General features: G+C 39.0%; 2 protein-coding genes, 4 non-coding genes and 1 pseudogene across 6 annotated transcripts; 3 read left to right on the forward strand and 4 right to left on the reverse strand.

Annotated features, from left to right (window-relative positions):
• Positions 1 to 2,911: 2,911 nt before the first annotated feature.
• Trnav-cac (transfer RNA valine (anticodon CAC)) lies at positions 2,912 to 2,984 on the reverse strand. Its single transcript has one exon. It is a non-coding gene; the product is annotated as a tRNA-Val (tRNA).
• A 491-nt stretch (positions 2,985 to 3,475) lies between these two features.
• On the reverse strand, positions 3,476 to 3,546 carry Trnat-agu (transfer RNA threonine (anticodon AGU)). The gene has a single exon. It is a non-coding gene; the product is annotated as a tRNA-Thr (tRNA).
• A 2,317-nt stretch (positions 3,547 to 5,863) lies between these two features.
• Trnav-aac (transfer RNA valine (anticodon AAC)) lies at positions 5,864 to 5,936 on the reverse strand. The gene has a single exon. It is a non-coding gene; the product is annotated as a tRNA-Val (tRNA).
• A 5,490-nt stretch (positions 5,937 to 11,426) lies between these two features.
• On the reverse strand, positions 11,427 to 12,491 carry LOC149103056 (uncharacterized). Its single transcript, XM_089273648.1, has one exon. It carries the CDS (start codon positions 12,349 to 12,351, stop codon positions 11,479 to 11,481), a length of 873 nt encoding a protein of 290 aa, XP_089129774.1. The 5' UTR covers positions 12,352 to 12,491; the 3' UTR covers positions 11,427 to 11,478.
• A 1,293-nt stretch (positions 12,492 to 13,784) lies between these two features.
• Positions 13,785 to 13,856, forward strand: Trnap-agg (transfer RNA proline (anticodon AGG)). The gene has a single exon. It is a non-coding gene; the product is annotated as a tRNA-Pro (tRNA).
• Positions 13,857 to 14,974: 1,118 nt separating this feature from the next.
• Positions 14,975 to 16,417, forward strand: LOC149103058 (uncharacterized; annotated as a pseudogene).
• On the forward strand, positions 16,164 to 18,238 carry LOC149103059 (uncharacterized). The gene is made up of 2 exons (XM_089273801.1): positions 16,164 to 16,174; positions 17,854 to 18,238. Exons 1-2 carry the CDS (start codon positions 16,164 to 16,166, stop codon positions 18,236 to 18,238), a joined length of 396 nt encoding a protein of 131 aa, XP_089129927.1.
• The last annotated feature ends 509 nt before the right edge of the window (positions 18,239 to 18,747 follow it).

The raw sequence follows: 18,747 nt of genomic DNA on the forward strand, positions 1-18,747 counted from the left end.
TAGCTCCTCTTGTCACAGGCTTGCGAGGAATTTGTCAGTCTATCGCGACCGAAAAGTAAAGCAAAATAATTGCTAGTTTGAGTTTCGCTTGAATTGTAAGCAACGCTTGATCTTTCATCAAGGCCCAATAACTTTACGTCCGTAGATACTGCTCAGTCTTATCCTTGTATAAATCCAGTAAATTCTCTGTTGTCGATGAATGAGAGCGCCCGCCGATGCGTGTTTTGTACAGTCAGTAAACATGACAAATTGTACTTCCGCCGCACTTTCGTGTGAAAGCGTATACATGTATCGAACTCAAACAATAACTATATAGTTTTAAAATACGTTTAAGATTGATAAATGTTTGAGAACATATTAAAAGCTAAGCTGAAAACATGTGAATAAAGCAGAAGTAATCAACAAAGTTACGATGACGCTTTCTTTAATCAACTTGGAATAACGATTTCGATTTTGTTGATCGAGTTATCAAAACTCCTTGTCTATTTTCATTTTCGCAGTGTAAAACTTCATTATGCTTATGTTGAAGAAACACACATGATGTTAGTAGCCTTTTTTGCGTTCGTGAAATTTGTTACAGTATCTCAGCACAAAAGATAACGAAAGAAATCTTTGTCAAGATTTGTTGACAACTGAAAACACCGACTCGCACTTGAAAGTGCACGAGCTGCACTATGCAAATGAGCTAATCGTACGCGTCAGACTTTCCTTTCAAAAACTTTCGCAAACTCACCAAACAAGCAGAAACAATAAGAAACCGTCAAAACAGGTTTTGTTTATAATGAACCATTGTCTGAGAAACTCACAAATTAACTCGATACCAGAGTAGAGAGTTTTCTTGCTATATTCTTAAATCAGAACAAACGCAGAAACATACTCGTAAGCTTACAACTAGCGCGAGCAGATCTTATTATTCATTCCCAGCGCGAGATTTAAGTCTTGTTTTCGACCCTGAAAAACCCACCTTTTCCGTTAGCTCAGAGCATAAAACTACATATAAGCGCCCTGGTTCGTATTCCCTGCCTTATTCCCTGCTATCGCTGTGAAAAATACGCAAGAGAACCTCTCAACTCTCACCATTTGATCACGCAACGTGACAACATCCACGCGAGAGCCCCCGACATGTGCGTGAATCCGCGCAGATATATGACGTCAGGATGGCGCAATCTGTTCTAAAAATAGCAAAATTGTCCCATATCATAGGTGCGCGCGAATCCCAAGAGTTACGGTCTCCGTCCCCGATTATGGCTCCTGTGAACACTGATGATGTGTAATACAGTGATTTTGTGCAGGAAGTCATGGCACACTACCTGCGTTTTAAGAGCAGATAAATGAGGAAAAAAGAACTGCAAACAGAAAAGAAAAGCCCAAAAAAATGTTAACATGGCTAGCAAAAGTCTTGATTTTGGAGAATCCGGGTATCGATTCCGGTATTTTCCGCATGCTAAGCGGGCGCTCTACCATTTGAGCTAATCCCCCACTGTACAGATGCCTTAGCTATTGCGAGGCTATTTTGAAAAACAGGTTACCAGTTTTCGTCAAGTGTTACCGAGCATGAAAAAAGAGATTGAAATACACCACATTAACTAATTTAAAACTAGTAGTAATCAGAGATTATGAGAGTGTGTTCGACACTCTCACTTTGATATATATATACCGTGAATAAATGATTTCACTAGCTGACTTTCAACTTTTTCAGCAGCAACCAAGGTTTTACAGTCAGATATGCATAGTGTCAAAGTCCTGCTAGTGAAGAGGTCACGATTTGTTGATACGTTGCGTGACGCTGCCAGTTTCTGTAGACTCTCAAGCTTCATAGAATATTTAAATTACGTACATTATTCTAAGCTAGCATTTGCAATGGCGTGTTCGTTTCGCGTGGTCGTTTATCGTAAACAAACTCCGTGCGACTAATTCGAGTATTTCCCCTGATGAATAAAGTAGTCTTATGGGTCTTGCCTTCAGAGTACTTTTCCACCGATTCCAAGCAATAAAATTTCGACCGGATAAAGACTGAGCTCTCTGTCGCGACTGGAACTAATCAACAAATGCAATCAAAATGTAGCTCTTCCCACGGTCATCATCCCAAAGCCAAGTCGTGTTAATAAACAAGGACAATTCCCTCTGATAGCACATAATAGCGAAGCGTACGGCGACTGAATGGAGAGAAGTCAAAGAAAGATCCATCGGAAAGACGAGCTTACATGGCCTGCTCACATACTCACATCTTCGGCACATGTCTCATCACATGTCTTAGCATTAAATGGTACCAGTTTACTGGCCGTGACATGGCCCTGCAAAAATCAAGCGGGGTGGCCATTTTGGTGTCCTGACAGGAATGTGTTTTTTTCGGCCTATAACCGTGCACAAACACACCAACTCTGAAAAGCCACAGGTCAAAATTAGGTTTGCGTTCCACTTCGTCGAAGGAAACAATTAAAAAGACTTACTGCTATTTGTAAAATTTGGAATAAAATAACTTGCCAAATAATATTTAAAAATCACTCTTGATCTGAATTTTGTCTTTTAGAGTGAAATAACATTATTTGGAGAATCCGGGTATCGATCCCGGTACCTCCCGCATGCAAAGCGGGCGCTCTACCATTTGGGCTAATGCCCCGATTGTTACATGAAAATCAGAGTCTTAGATAAAAGAAATGACTAGTTTTGGAAGAATTTTTCTCATAATATTACTATTGTCATAAGATTACAACAGAATAATAACTACTAAATAATTGAAATGACGCAACAAAATCTTCTATTTAATTTTGATATTTTTGGTATAATTTTGACAAGATTACTATTGCTTGAGCATATTTTCATTGCCATAAAACAGTCCATAAAGAAATCGAGACGTACAATTATAAAAAAAAAAAAAACTGCAGAAGTCAAATAAAGAAATGAAAAGGGATGTTTCCGGCCGGGCTCGAACCGGCGACCTTTCGCGTGTGAGGCGGACGTGATAACCACTACACTACGGAAACTACGAGGAACACGTTATTAAGAAACAAGGAAGCCTAAGTCGTGTGTTACACCGCGATAAAACACGATGGGCATTTGAGAACACGAGGGAAAAGTAGAAATGTAGATTTCTCGAGTGGTCTCAAATGTGCAGAGTGTTTTATCACATTGTAATACACGGCTAAGGCTTTTTCATTTGCTTAGTGATATAGATTTTACATGCGAAAAACAATAAAACATGCTTTTTCTATTCTTTATACTCTGATCACCAGAGTAAAAAGCATGGGTTTTTGACTAATCAGAGCGTGCGCAGGGTCCTATCTATATTATAATGGTCATTAATTCGCAAGTTACGTTCCATATAATTCTTGAAATTTTTCAGTCGACTCTGGCGTAATCTTAAAAGTTAATCCATCGGATAACACAACCAAAAAAATTCCTAGGGGTACAACATGTGCAGCTTCGTTGATCAATTTTCAAAAGTAATAACAAATTAAAAAGTGCAACATCTGTAAGGCACCGATGGGATTTGAACCCATGACCTGTTTACTAGACAGGCGCTCTAACCAACTAAGCTACGGCGCCCTACATTAGTTAACCTCGTGTATTACTGTTTATTTGTTAATGTTTTAAAAATAAAAAGAAAAAATATTTTAAAAAAACATTGTTTATACAAGTAGTACTAGGTTGGTCACATGTCCACTTTCACGCTTGGTAATTTCCAGCAGTACTAAGATAGCTCAATACTTAGGGTGTTCAGCCTCAAAAGGTCCACAGCGGGAGCTTTTCTGTTTCTTTTAGGGTATTGAGCCAAAAAAATATGACAGGAGATAATGTGTCGTTTTAGAATTGGTACCTCTTAGGAGTCCCTCGGGGACCACCAGAGCTTTGATTGGGCATTTGAAAGGCGGTGTGCGAAAACTCCCAGAGGTCAAATTCTAAAAATAAAAAGATACGAGAAAGGGTTGAATCCTAGGGTTGGTATGGGAGATGGACGCTCCGGCTCATGACCTCCTGATCTTGCTTTATTGACGGGACGCGGAAAATTAATCAGCGGAGTTGGACTGGTAACTACAAGACTGCACAGAACAATAATCATAATAATACATGTTTAGCAGGGCGCATACTTCATCAAAGGTGTTCTTCATTGGGTGCCCTGCAACTGTTCTCAGATGAGTTTACACATTGTGCAACAACATTTACACGAATCTCAACATGGAAAAACATAGTATTAATTCCAAGTTGCAGGCAAAGATGGGACATTCACTCGATGTTTCCCTCGCTCGTTGTCTTCCTGTTAGACTTTCAGTGAATCCGGTGACCAATTTAAATTGCTAAACTAGTAGTAATCAAAGATTATGAGAGTGCGTTCGACTTGGACGCCTTCCCTTTAATATATATACCTTAAATAAATGGTTTCACTAACTAACTTTCAACCTCTGTCTATTGCTAAAATCAACGTTTTTCATCGACAACCGAGGTTTTACAGACAGATGTATCATAGTGTCAAAGTCCTTGCCTGTACTAACTATGATTTCTTGATTCGTTGCGTGACAGCGCCAGTTTCCGTAGACTCAAATTTTGTGCTTCATATTCTCACATTAACTGGTAACGTTTAAGCGTAATGGTTAATTTGAAAATGTGTATTTTATATACATTATTCTAAGCTGGAAGCACAAATATAAGCAAGCATTTGCAAACGTGTGCCCGCTTATCGTCAGCGTAAACAAACCCCGTGCGACTCATTCGAGTATTTCTCCTGATGAATAAAGTAAACAGTATTTACATAATTTGCGGTTCCTCGGTTCAGGCACACTCTTAAGAATCTTTCCCCGCCCATTCCAAACAATATTTGACCGGATAAAGATTGAGCTACATGTATCTGTCGCGACCGGAACTAATCAACAAACGCAATCAAAATATAGCTGGTTTCCCACAATTAACATTCCAAGCATACAAAATAAACAAGGACAATGCCCTCATATTTCGATAAATGCTACCATCGAAGCGTTTATATTCACTAAGATCCAACGCTGAGAGCACAAAATAGCGAAGCTCACGGCGCCTGAATGGAAAGAAGTCAAAGAAAGCAGCGCAAAGTCGAGCTCGCATGGCCTGCCTCCATGCTCATATGTTCGCCACATGTCTTATCACATGTAATCACATATCTCAGTATTAAACGGCACCAGTTTACTGGCCGTGACATGCCCCTGCAAAAATTAAGCGGGGTGGCCATTTTGGTGTCCTTACAGGAATGTGGAGTTTTTCTGCATATAACCGTGCACAAGGCAACCAACTCTGGAAAGCCACAGGCCAAAATTAGGTTTGCGTCCTTCGAACGCAAATACTTTACACCCTCAAAGATGTTCCCATCATGCTTTACATAATAGAGGTTAAAGTTATGGGTTGTTTGGTATGGATTGGGTCGATGTCATCATCTTTCTGTTTCGCCAAATCTTATCAGCAAAACGTATAAAAGAAATTGATTAATTACTCCATTTAAAATACCCTGGAACACAACAAAGAGAATAGAAAAGTATAAATCGATGATTTTGTCGTTGGAGAATATGAAAGTTGAAATTGACATTTGACACAAAAATTCTAGTCAACCGTCAACTAATTGCCAATAGATTTTTGGTTTCTCCGACTAAAACTCGTACATTTCTGGTTACCAACCCACTAACAATCAATAACATAAGCTTCATTAAGATCATAGCTCGATACCGTTATTTAAGGTATCGATCCTAATATGAAGTTGCTAAAGGATAAAAGATTGATGGACCTCCTTTACGTCAACACATTTGGTTTTTTTCCTTTTGTTTTGTTTTCGCTGACCGAAAATTTTGTAAGAGCTGGCTAGAGTTGGGTAGCAAGATATAGTCTCATAGGAAAAAAAATCATATGTTTCCGGCCGGGCTCGAACCGGCGACCTTCCGCGTGTTAAGCGGACGTGATAACCACTACACTACGGAAACCGGCTATGAATGAAAGCTGAACGATGCTATCCTTGTTTTAGCGTTAGGCAGAGGTCTCAATGGGATTAACCGTCAAATAACCAAAACATTAACTGTCAACCGTCAAAACCGCAATATTTTTACCGTCAACCGTCAAATGAGCAAGCCAATATTAGCCGTCAAATGTCTCAGATATCCTTAATTAAGAACTAAACGATTGTCTAGGGGCAAGGTATGCTGTTTATAAAGCAACGTTTTAATATATCACAAAAAGTATGCTTATGTTCAAGTCCTTCAACTTCTAGTCACGGGAGCAGGCGATTAATGCGCGTGGCGGTAATAAAGGTGATGTAATTACGTTAATAAGACAAACATTTGAAGACTAAAGACGCAATATTGAATGCACAAATTATAGTACTAATTGGATTATTCAAATATGGACAAATTTGTACCCTTTTATGAAAACTTGGAGCCAAATTTGCTTCAACTGTAAAAAAAAGCAATAATGATAACGATCACGATAACAACGGTTCATTTACCTCACATCCGCGCAGGGGTTTTTTGTTTGAATAGACCTTCTTACATGCAATACAACTAACAATTACGCTAACAGGATGGATGGATGGAATCCTGACGCCAACTATATAGAAAATAATTATCAAAAGAAAATGAACCGTCCTCGGGTGGGCTTGAATCACCAACCTTTCGGTTAACAGCCGAACGCGCTAGCCGATTGCGCCACGGAGACTTCCATAGAGGGAGTTTGCACGATTTTTATCAAATTGAATTATGTGGATGAAATTTTAACTAGTACATTACTGTATAGAAATGCTGTAGTTGTAGTCAGGCATAGTAATAAAATCTTAAAAGTTGTTGTCACTGACTTAAAAATCTTAAAACAGACGTTTCGGCTAAAATACTATAACCTTCTTCAGTGATGACATGAATGTTAACGGCGTCTAAATATAAATGAGATGTTTATAAAAATGTGAGGAACTCGCTAGGGATTAATTTAGCATTTTATAAATGTCTGGAATATGCGCGTGATCATTAATTGAGTTCGGTTCGCGAATGGAATGCCAAGAACAATCCACGCGACCACAAGGGACAGCGGTCTATGACCTTGACATTATTTTTTTTTTTTTTTTTTTTTTTTTTTACATTGATTTTTTTTTTTTTTTTATTATTATTATTATTATTATTATTATTATTTAAAGTAACACGTCTTAACAAATTACACGTATCACAAATTACAAAAATTACAATAACAAAGTACTCTGGCATGGCTACTCCGATACTACAATGTACATTACTTATTTACATCAGGTGTTACTTACATTAGGAAAACGAATAACATAAAATAATTAATTAATTCTGACAGCACACACTAGCTACAATTAAATTAAACAGGATAAAAAGCAAGAAACAGAAAGAAAAAGAGAAAGAAAAAAAACAATAAAAGGAAAGGAAAACTTAAAATTACAAAATAAGCAAAAAAGCAAACAAACAACTCGTAGCGCGGGGAAGGAGGAGGAGGAACGATTTCTAATCTTGATTTAATACAATTAAAAGTAACTTAGTCTATAAAGTTTGTGCCGAGCATTGTTACGTTACGAGTACTTTTTCGGTGTTAATTTACAAATTTTCAACTTTGTATTTATAGTTGATTCTAGCAATAAATTCGGGTAGTACAAGTGAACTGTTGTTTAGTTTACTTATATACACATAGAAATTCATAAAAAGGAGGGTGTAATTGAATTTTCTCACTAGCTCCATATATGTTGGGTGTTTAAAGGTGGCGAAAAGCGTTTCTTTTGTATCTGGCTTAAAGTTTGAACCATTCTGAGTGTTAAACCAATTGATGACTTTGCATGTGAAGGTTTTTGTAAATTCGCAGTCGATAAAGGTGTGATTTATGGAGTCTGGCTCGCCACAGTAGATGCAGTCATTGTCTGTATTTATCCCGTATCTGAAGAGTTCTTTCTTTGTAATGACAATCCTATGGATAAGTTTGAATTGAAATTCTTTCAACTTATTTTCTTTGCATGTTTTTGAAGCCATTTTAAAGACATCTGTCCAATTCTCTGTGTCTATTGAAATATCTCTTTTCCATCTTTCCGGGCCAGTATGAGGTGATTGGTGTTTTTTAACAAGAAGTAGGCGGTAATAGTCTCTTGCCTTATACGTTTCAAAACTGATTTGATTAGTTTCGTTCAGTAAAAAAGATTTCCAGTTTTCTCTATAATTAAAGATCGAGTTTTGCCCTAGGACTCGCGCTCTGTTCTTCAAGCTCACAGGAATTGCACTCAAGATTTGATAGAACTGGAGAAAATTTGTGTTACAATGATATTTAGCATGAAATTCTTGAAAAGTTAGGTATTGACCGTTTTCATTAAAAAGCTGTTGGATCGTGTGGATACCCTTGACAAACCATTCCCTTATAAATAGCGGTTTTCCATCAACTAAGATTTCTTTGTTATTAAAGAGAATGGTTTCGGTTCCTTGATCATAATTGTACAGAGTCTTGATTTCATCAAATGCAATAAGTATGTCTCTGTAGAATGTTGGAATGTGCCTTAAATATTTGACATCGTAGTTACATCGAAGCAGGAAATTGAGACCTCCGTGTTTGTTAAAAAAATAGTCCGGTACTACTTTCCAATTGCAGTTATCTCTAAAGAGAAGTCTTTTAATCCATGCAAGTCTGAGCGATTTTATCGTAAGTTCGATGTCAACCATCCGTAAGCCTCCCGAGGAAAGGTCTTGGTACATACTAGTCCGTTTTATTTTGTCCTTCTTATTTTTCCAAAGGAAACGAAACATTTTATCTTTTACCATTGGCACTATTTCCTTAGGGACATTAACATTTGAAATTGAGTATATTAAGTTAGATAACCCCAAAGATTTAATTATCAGTACTTTTCCATAGAGTGTTAATCCTCTCGATTTCCAAATGTCTAAATTTGTCTGCAGTTTTTGTACTTTCAAATTAAAGTTCATCTGGTTATTACCTTTTTCGTCATAGGAAATATAGATTCCTAGTAATTTTGTGGGAGCATTCATCCATTTCATCCCTAGTGGTTTGGTTCTATTATTCAACCATTTCCCTAACCAGAATGCTTTTGTTTTCTCTACGTTGAGCACTAATCCAGAGAAATTCCCAAAAGCACTCATAGTTTTCAGGGCTTGTTCAGCAGAAGCCACATCAGCACAAAATAAGTTGGTATCGTCTGCAAATTGGCTTAGTTTGATCTCTGAGCCAAAAATTCTGATTCCTTTTATGGTTGAGTTTTGTCTTATTTTGTTTGATAGTATTTCTGCTGTCAGGATAAACAGATATGGCGAGAGTGGGCATCCTTGTCTAACTCCTCTAGAGGGTTTAAACCAGTCCGTTGCAAAACCGTTGTTCAAAGCTGCGCTTTCTATGTCCATGTAGAAGATCTCGATCCATTTTCTTAAGCTATCACCGAAATTGAATTTTTTGAGAGCACTTTGAATACAAGACCATTCCAGTGAGTCAAAAGCTTTTTTAAAATCAACTGATATTAATATACCTGGAGTGTTGTTCACCTGAGTTTGCTCCATAATATCACTTATTAATCTTACATTTTCTCCAATATATCTTCCTTTTATGAAGCCCGTTTGGTCCGGATGTACGAGTTTTGAGAGCACTGGCTCAATTCGCCTTGCGATGGCTTTTGATGCAATTTTATAATCCACATTAAGTAAAGTGATTGGTCGCCAATTCTGTAAAAGCAATAATTCAGCGTCGTCTTTCGGTAAAAGCGTAATTATGCCTCTACGCTGAGAGACCGATAACCTCCCATGCTCGTATGCTCCATTCAGGCTTGCTAATAGATCTGCTCCTACAAGATCAAAGAAATGCTTATAAAATTCTACGGTAAAACCATCCTCGCCTGGTGATTTTCCGTTTTCAAAAGTCTCCAATGATTTTTTACATTCTCCGTAAGTCAAAGGACCGTCTAAAGCATCTCTTTCTGCATCGTCTAATTTAGGAATTTCCATGCTTTCGGTAAACATTTCAAAGCTATCCTGTGAATCTGTTGTTTGAGAATTATACAAATTACTATAATATATTCGGATCATTGATAGAATTTGTGTTTCATCAGTAGTTGTTTCATCATTTTCCAATTTAATTTCGTTGATAGTTTTTCTATTATAGTTCCTTTTTTCTAAATTAAAAAAGTATTTTGTGGCTTTTTCGCCCTCTTCTACCCAGCGGCATTTAGATCTGAAGATTGCAGATTTACTTTATTATTATATTGATGTTGGAGTTCTTTTTTGAGGTCATCATATTGTTTAAGAATTCCGTCAATGTTATCAAGGTTCTGGCTATTGCAGATTATTTTATCCAGCTCATCAAGTTGTTGTTTGATCTCCACTTCATGCTTACGAATCGCCTGTGCTTTTCCTTTAGAGAACGAAATGGTTGTGCTTCTTATTTCCATTTTAATCAGTTCCCAAAACAGCTGTTGGTCATTCACATAATTATATTTTTCGCGAAGCTGAGGATATAATTCTAGAATTTTGGTTGTGTATTCCTTGTCCTCTAATAGAGAATTATTGAATTTCCAAAAACCCGGTCCTCGAGGATTCTCGTTCGGCCACGACAATGATAATAATATCGTGTTGTGATCTGGTGCTATTGAGGTTTGGATGTCCACTTTTTTAACAAATTTTGTCAAGTGCTTGGATATTAAAAAGAAGTCTATCCTTGATTTCACGCCTAACGTTTTAGACCTGTAAGAGAACTTGTTAACATTCGGATAACGAGTTCTTTGTATGTCGACAAGGTCAAGGGTATCCATGGTGATATTTACCAAATTCCTATATGCTGTTGGCCTCCAAGGAGAACCACCTTTTTTGTCTTTTTTAGATAGCGCACAATTCCAATCACCTCCTACTATAAGAGTTGTAATTTCCGATTTGTCAATTAAGAGACAATTTAGTTCTTGAATGAAACTTACTTGTTGTGTGTGGTCGTTGGGCGCGTATATATTACAAAATGACAATTTTAGACCGTTGTAAGTGAGGTTGATTAAGATTATTCTACCGTCCGCGTCACTGGATGTGAAGTTCACTTTTTCTTTTACCGTTCGATTAATCAAGATACAAACACCTTTGCTATGAGAAGTCCCTTGAGAAAAGTAAATTTCACCTCCCCATTCATTTCTCCAAACGGCTTCGTCGCTTACTTTGGAAAACGTTTCTTGCAGAAAATAAAAATTGGCCTCCTGATCTTTCAAATACGTAAAAATGCTCCTTCTCTTAACCGTATCTCTGAGACCTCTCACATTCAATGAAATTACCGAACATTTGTGTAGGTGTAATTTATGCATTTAAGGATAGATTTTTGGAATAAAAAATTCGGTTCGCATTCCCCCTCGTATTAACAATTGTAAGCACCAAAACAAAACAAAACAAAACAAAAAAATTACCAATAATGAATTTAAAAAACAGACCTATTTTAGGAGTTCCTTCGCTTAGCAATCCAGTCCGTAGTCCCTTCTTTTATTTAGCAGTCCTTTGATATTAACACAGTTTAGAGATCGTCTAAGTCCTCTACGCAATAAATCCTTACCGGTGCTCCGCTCGGCGATGTCTTTACGAATATTTTTCCATCCATTGTCCAAGTGCTGGTAATCATGTTATCTTTCTTCATCTTGTTTACTTTCCAGAAAAGCTCTCTTCGATAATTCGTAAGATTCTCGTTAATGAATATACGCTGGTCTTCTCGAGACGCGAAAGCATAGCTTGGAAATACGTCGGAGGTTTTCACGTTTTTAAGCTTGGTTCTCGCTTTGTAGAGAAGAGATTTTACTTTGTGGCTCACGAATTTGACAATTACGGGTTTAGTGGTTTTTCTTTTCAGTTTGTGTGATATTTCTATATCTTCCGGTTTGATATCGACGTTTATGGCTTCTCCAATACGGATAACAACTTCGTCGGTTGATGTGTACGCGCCTTCAGGTACGCCCAAAATTTCCAACGAATTCTTACGAGAATATTGCTCCAGGTCGTCATATTTTTCTTCTAAGTTATTCATTTCTTCACTATGATCTTTTAGTTTCATTCTTGTGTGGTTAAGCTCGTTCCTCAACGTGTCATTTGCTTTCTCGGCTTTGGTAAGTTTCGTTTTAAGCTTCTCCGTTTCCCTTTGGTTGGCATTTAGGGCGGATTTCAGCTCTAGAATTTCTTGCTTCAGTTCTTGGTTTTCCCTGAGTATCGTTGCAACTGTAGTTTGTATTTCAACTAGCATCTCCTTGATGTCAATTAGGTTTGGTTCGGGCTGAGTGGCTGCAGCAGTTGGTACTTCGCCGACACTATCCGCCATATTGCATCGTTTCGAAACGTTATCTTCTTCTTCCAATGAACCTCTTTCTCCTCTTTTATGTTTCCCACTAGTCTTCTTCATTGAAATTGGCACTACATAGCATCACTCCAAGATGTGATTAAGGTCGAAAATACCAAGGAAATATTATAAAAGAAGGAAACTTAAGCTCCGCTCAGAAACCACGTCCAACCATGACGGGCTCATGCATGCTCTCCCGACCTTGACATTATTAAAATCAAATTCGTGGTTGTTTTTCATAGAGTGTTGCGCCAAAAGAGAGTTCTTCTCACATGTGAGGACGGCTCTTTTATGTTCTTTTGTTCTGGATCTCAGTGCTCTGGATGTTTGACCGATGTAAAGTTTTTCACAGTTTTTACAATTGATTTTATACACGACACCAGCTGACAGGTCTTGATCGAATTTGTCCTGCGGCTTCTTCAGGATCGAACCAACCGTCTTGACGGGTTTATGAGCAACATTTACGTCGAATTGTCCCAAAGTTCTTGCAATTTTTTTTCAGAGATTCCTTGAAAATATGGCAAAGTAACAAAGCCTCTGTGGCTTTGTGGCTGATTATTTTGGGGCTGATTCAATGCTTTAGGTGGTTTGGTTCTTTGGCAGCTTTTTAAGAATTGGTCCGTGTAACCATTGGTTTTGAGTGCGTCCACCACGTGTTGTACTTCGGACTTTTTGTCTTCGTCAGTCGACGGAATATTCTTTGCTCTGTCAAGAAGGGTTCTGGCCACTGAGCGTTTGTGTTGCAAAGGGTGGTGGGAGTTGAAATGGAGATACTTGTCGGTATGGGTTGCTTTTCTGTAAACGCTGGTTTTAATTGATCCATCAGTATTTCTAGTTGTCTTCGTGTCGAGGAATACGATGGATCTATCATTCTCTTCTGCGACTGTGAATTTGATGTGCTGGTTGATCGAGTTGAGATGGGAGTGAAATTCAGTGAGATGCTCACGGGCGAGGCAAACATGGCTATCGTCGACATATCTGTACCACCACTTAGGGGGGTGTGGTGCAGTACTTAACGCTCTCTCTTCGACGCGTTACATCACCAAATTTGCCAAGATGGCGCTTACAGGTAAACCCATGGGACAGCCGAATATTTGTTTGTAGAAAACGCCACCAAAGACAAAGTAGTTGTTGTCAAGCACGAATTCGAGCAACTTCACGATGTTGTCCACGGACATATTGGTTCTTTCGGGGATGGTCGAATCGGACTCGTCTGGCCTTAGTCACCTCGAGTGCCAGTGCCGTGGGGATAGATGTGAAAAGCGATACAACATCAAAAGACACCATGATCTCATGCGGTTCGACTATTTTAAGATTTTTAAGTCAGTGACAACAACTTTTAAGATTTTATTACATTACTGTATCTTGCTCGAAAGACATGAAAAGCGAAAAACCAGGGAAGCTGGATGGTAACTAGAGGGTAACTAGTGTTATTTCGTACTAGGTCAACAGAGAGAAGTAGGTTAGGACCTTTATCAAATAGCCTTTATCAAATTGGCCTGTTGGTCTAGTGGCATGATTCTCGCTTAGGGTGCGAGAGGTCCCGGGTTCGACTCCCGGACAGGCCCCATGTTTACTATATTGTCAAAAAAATTTTACAAGTCGTAACAGTATCCATTTTTATGGCTTTTTTTTTATCGCTGGCTTATTGCATTTAAAGAACTGAGCGAACGAGCGAAAGAAGGAAAGCGAAGAAAGTAAGCGAAAAAGATACTTTATTCGCACGCAAAAGCTAGTGCTTGCGTTGAACTGTGAAACTCTCCCTTTAATTTGTTTCATTACCATACACAAAGCCTTCTTTGAACGTTTTTTTGATAAATATCTGCTGCCATGAAAATGTCTTTTTTTAAATCAGGAAGGAAACATTTCCCGCGCAAAGAAAGCAAAATGAGAAACACAAATTTGGCTTGCTTTGGTTTGGGTGCAGTCCTTATCAAAACAGAAAAGGGAGTTTTTAAACTGCTTTTAAAGAAAGCACTATAAAAATGATAATAGAGATGTCGTTGGTTGTCCTATTACTGAAGTAAAAAGCTGCGCATGGTTAGGCCCGGTTTTCACTAGCAACACAAGCACAAGCGCAAGTACGAAGGCAAGCATCAGGGATGACCCAAGTAAAAACGAAATTCAACGCAAACACAAGCACAAGGAAAATCATTTGAACTTTCCGCCATTTTGAAAAACTGTTTAGGCGTGAGGTGATCTGGATCCAGTGTTTTCATTGGGCAAACATAACCACGTATAGTTAATATCCTTGGCTTGTGCTTGCCCTTGTGCATATGCCTGCGTTAAGGCCGTTTTGATGGTGAAATAAGAATTATTGTGTTTCCACTTGTGCTTGCGCTTGTACTTGCGTCGCTAACGAAAACCAGGCTTTACTGCACGTGTGACTCTCTTGTCACCCTGTTTCCAGAGCATGAATTAAAGCATTGAAAATTAACGGAAGGCAACGGTAGATTTGCTAAGAATCTGGAATGACTCAATAAATAATCATTTATTCTATTCTGTCACCGCACTGAGGGCTCACGTGAGATAGCATTGCGCCTGCGCGAACTCAGTGTGTTGCCACCTTTGAAAGCGAACGGTGTTATATTATCGAGTAGCAATAATTTGCTCCTTGAGATGAAGGAAAAAAACACCGAAGTCAATACACAAAAACAAAGAATGACTAAAGAGCATTCGGGGAGAAAGAGGAAGCCAGACCCGACGGAGAATATCCTCTCTACATGCGAAAACATCGAAGGACCAACAGAGAGTTGAGCCATAAATGGCGCCTCTCCTGTTTCTGCTGATATGCAGCTCATGTTGACAGTTATGCGAGAAGGATTTGATAGTCTGAACCAAACACTATCAGCAACGTCTACCAGTACGGCTAATGCCATTGCTGAGGCGTTTGAGACGTTTAAAGGAGAGTTAGAAATCGCTCCCGAAGAGGAAAGCGTGCTAGAGAGCGCGGGAACGCAAGACCACGAGGTTGGCGAACCACCCGCAAAGAAGCGCTGTGAACAACTACCGGAAAAGTCCGATAGGAAAAATCGGAGAAATCCCCAGAAATTGAAGCGCTTATCAATAGAGCCACTCACGCCTCTAATGAAGGAAAGAGTGAGGTATTAAAAAGCCTAAAACAAGATCTCTTGAAAGAAGAAACGAGTCCTGAGGTGGACTGCGAGCTTGCGAGTGTAATTGATTCGATGCTCAAGGACGGGCTACCTGAAGAAAAGCTTCAGGACAAGATGAATAAATATCATCGCCCAAAAAACTGCCAAAACCTAACTAAAGTTAGAGTTAATCAGGCAGTCTGGGATAATTTGAGCCCAGCAGTACGCTCACAAGATGTGAAATTGCAGAAAGTGCAAACTTCCTTGTTCAAAGGACTCTGTGCCTTGACGACTGCGGTAAACAAGTTGCTCGGAAATCTGTCCTCAATTCCCTCGGGGAATGAAATACTCCTGGAAGCCACTGATGCTTTTGCCCTGATAGCTAATGCAAATTTGGAGTTAAACCAGAGGCGTCGAGAGCTGATGAAGCCAGACTTAAATAATGATTACAAACATTTATGTTCGTCTTCCTCGTCTGTTACTATCACCGACCAACTGTTTGGCGATGATTTAGCAAAGGAAGTGAAAGAGTTGACTGAAGTCAACCGCGTCGGAAAGAAAGTTGCGACAAATCATGGGTCAGCACAGAGATCACGTTATGACCCCAGAAACACGAGGAATTTCAGCAACTATGATTCAAAGTGACATGGAAATCGTAGCAGGAGGCCTTTTTTAGGCTATCGAAAGAACGATCGACAGTCTACCAACCCCAACCAGACAAGAAAACCAAAACAAGGGAAACCGAAATAAAGGCCACAGCTACAGACCCTGTTAACACAAATGATGTTGAGGTAAGAGCTCGTTCCCTATTTGTGTCTAATGACAATATAGGTGGACGATTGAAACAGTTTTTCCCCCAGTGGCGCTGTTTAACTTCAGATCAGTTTATTCTTGATAGTGTGCAACACTACAAAATAGAATTTGCCCAACTCCCTGAACAGGAGTCTGTGCCACAGGAAATAAATTTTACCCCTCAAGAACAGATTATCATTGAGGAGGAAATTTCAAAACTCTTAAAAAAGGGTGTTATTACAGAAGCAAGTCACTGTAGAGGAGAATACATTTCTACCACATTTATTAGACCTAAAAAAGATGGTGGACATAGGTTGATACTTAACTTCAAAAAGCTCAATGCATATGTTGAGTACCGTCATTTTAAGGTGGACACATTGCAATCAGCTATAAGGCTCATGAAGCCAAACTGCTATATGGCATCTGTTGACTTGCGTGATGCTTATTATTCAATACCCATTGATGAGGAATACCAAAAATTCCTCAGATTTCAATGGAAGGGAAAACTGTTTCAATTCACCTGTTTACCAAATGGACTTTCTAGTGCACCGCGAATGTTCACAAAGGTGTTAAAACCTGTTTATGCAACCCTGAGACGTAAAGGGCATTTGAATGTTGGATACATTGATGATTCGTACTTACAGGGAGATACTGTGCGAGAATGCCATGATAACATCACTGACACAACTGATTTATTTGTTAGGCTGGGGTTTGTTATTCACCCCCTTAAATCAGTGTTACAACCTACACAAGTCCTTATATTTCTAGGATTTGTTCTTAACTCAGTGAATATGACAGTTAGCTTAACTCCAGAGAAGATGAATCGCATAAAAGAAAATGTTTTGACCTTCTTTGCAAGGTACATATGACAATTCATGACCTTGCAGAGGTAATTGGCCTGCTTGTGTCCAGCTTTCCAGGTGTATTGCATGGGCCCCTTTTTTATAGACATCTTGAGAATGATAAAACAACTGCCCTAAGAGAGTGCAAAGGGAACTACTCTGCTCGTATGACACTATCTGCAGAAAGCCAACAGGAATTACAGTGGTGGTATGACAATATAGATAACGCTGATTATAAGATCTGTATACCTACTTCCCATATTAACATCACTTTGTAGACTGATGCCTCAAATGATGGCTGGGGTGCAGTGATGGGTACATCAAAAACAGGGGGCAGATGGAATGAGGAAGAAACCCTGCAACATATAAATTGTCTGGAATTAATGGCTGTTTTATATGCCTTAAAAGCCTTCTGTAGGAAGGAGCACTCTGTACACATTCGGGTTTATTCTGACAACACCACTGCGGTAAACTATATTAACTCTATGGGGGGTACACACTCCATGGAGTGTCATTCTGTTGCTAAGAACATTTGGCAATTTTGCATGGACAGACAGATATGGTTATCTGCAGCTCATATCCCAGGGAAAGAAAATATCCATGCAGACAGAGAGTCCAGGATTTTCAGTGATAATAAAGAGTGGATGCTTTCACCTCGCTTATTTTGCGAGATCATTGACATATGGGGGAAAACCCACCATAGACCTTTTTGCTTGTAGGCTAAACAAGCAATTAGATTGTTACGTATTCTGGAAACCAGACCCAGAAGCAACTTATGTGGATGCCTTTTCAATCACTTGGGGTAATCATTTGTTCTATGCTTTCCCTCCATTTAGTTTGATTGCCCGATGTTTACAGAAAATAGTGATGGAGAAATCAGAGGGCATCATAATTGTTCCTATGTGGGAAACTCAGCCATGGTACTCACAACTATTACGCATGATAACGGATGTTCCAAGGACTCTGCCACAAAAGTCAGACACTCTTCAAATGCCAGCAAGCAAGGAAATGACACATCCTCTAGTCAAGAAAATGACCATGATGGTCTGCAGAGTATCAGGCGATCCCTTGAAACACAGGGAATTTCAAGACGAGCTTCGGACATCATCTTACAGTCATGGAGGAGGGGAACACGTAAACAGTATGTTTCATACATCAAGCGCTGGACCAAGTATTGTCATAGCAAAAATGTCAGTAGGGTTGATCCCTCTATTTCCCTAGCTTTAGATTTCCTTGTCGAGTTATATGACCAAGGTCTTGGTCACAGTGCTTTGAATACAGCACGATCGGCTCTCTCCTGTATACTAAAACCTGTAAATGGCATTACATTTGGTGCTCATCCTACAGTCACAAGATTTCTGAAAGGAGTCTTCGAATCCAGACCAACAGTATCGAGATACACACAAACACGGGATGTAGGAACAGTCCTGAGACATCTTAAGACAATCCCTACTACCAGGGATGTTCCTCTTAAAGACTTGACATTGAAAACAGTTGTGTTAATGTCTTTAGTTTCAGCCCAGCGTGAGCAAACCATACATATGCTAAATCTTGAGGACATGACAAGCACGGAGTCACAAATTACGTTTGTTATGTCTAAGCCTATAAAGCAAACCAAGCCTGCTACAAAATCAGTTCATGTTCAGTTTACTTCATATCCTGCTGACCCCCTCCTACGTGTGGTCACTACACTAAGGGAATATTTAGCACGCACACAAGAGTTGCGTGGA

Source organism: Orbicella faveolata, unplaced genomic scaffold, assembly GCF_042242905.1.
Source record: "Orbicella faveolata isolate gen_17 unplaced genomic scaffold, um_ofav_v1 contig_35, whole genome shotgun sequence".
Taxonomy (NCBI): Eukaryota; Metazoa; Cnidaria; class Anthozoa; order Scleractinia; family Merulinidae; genus Orbicella; species Orbicella faveolata.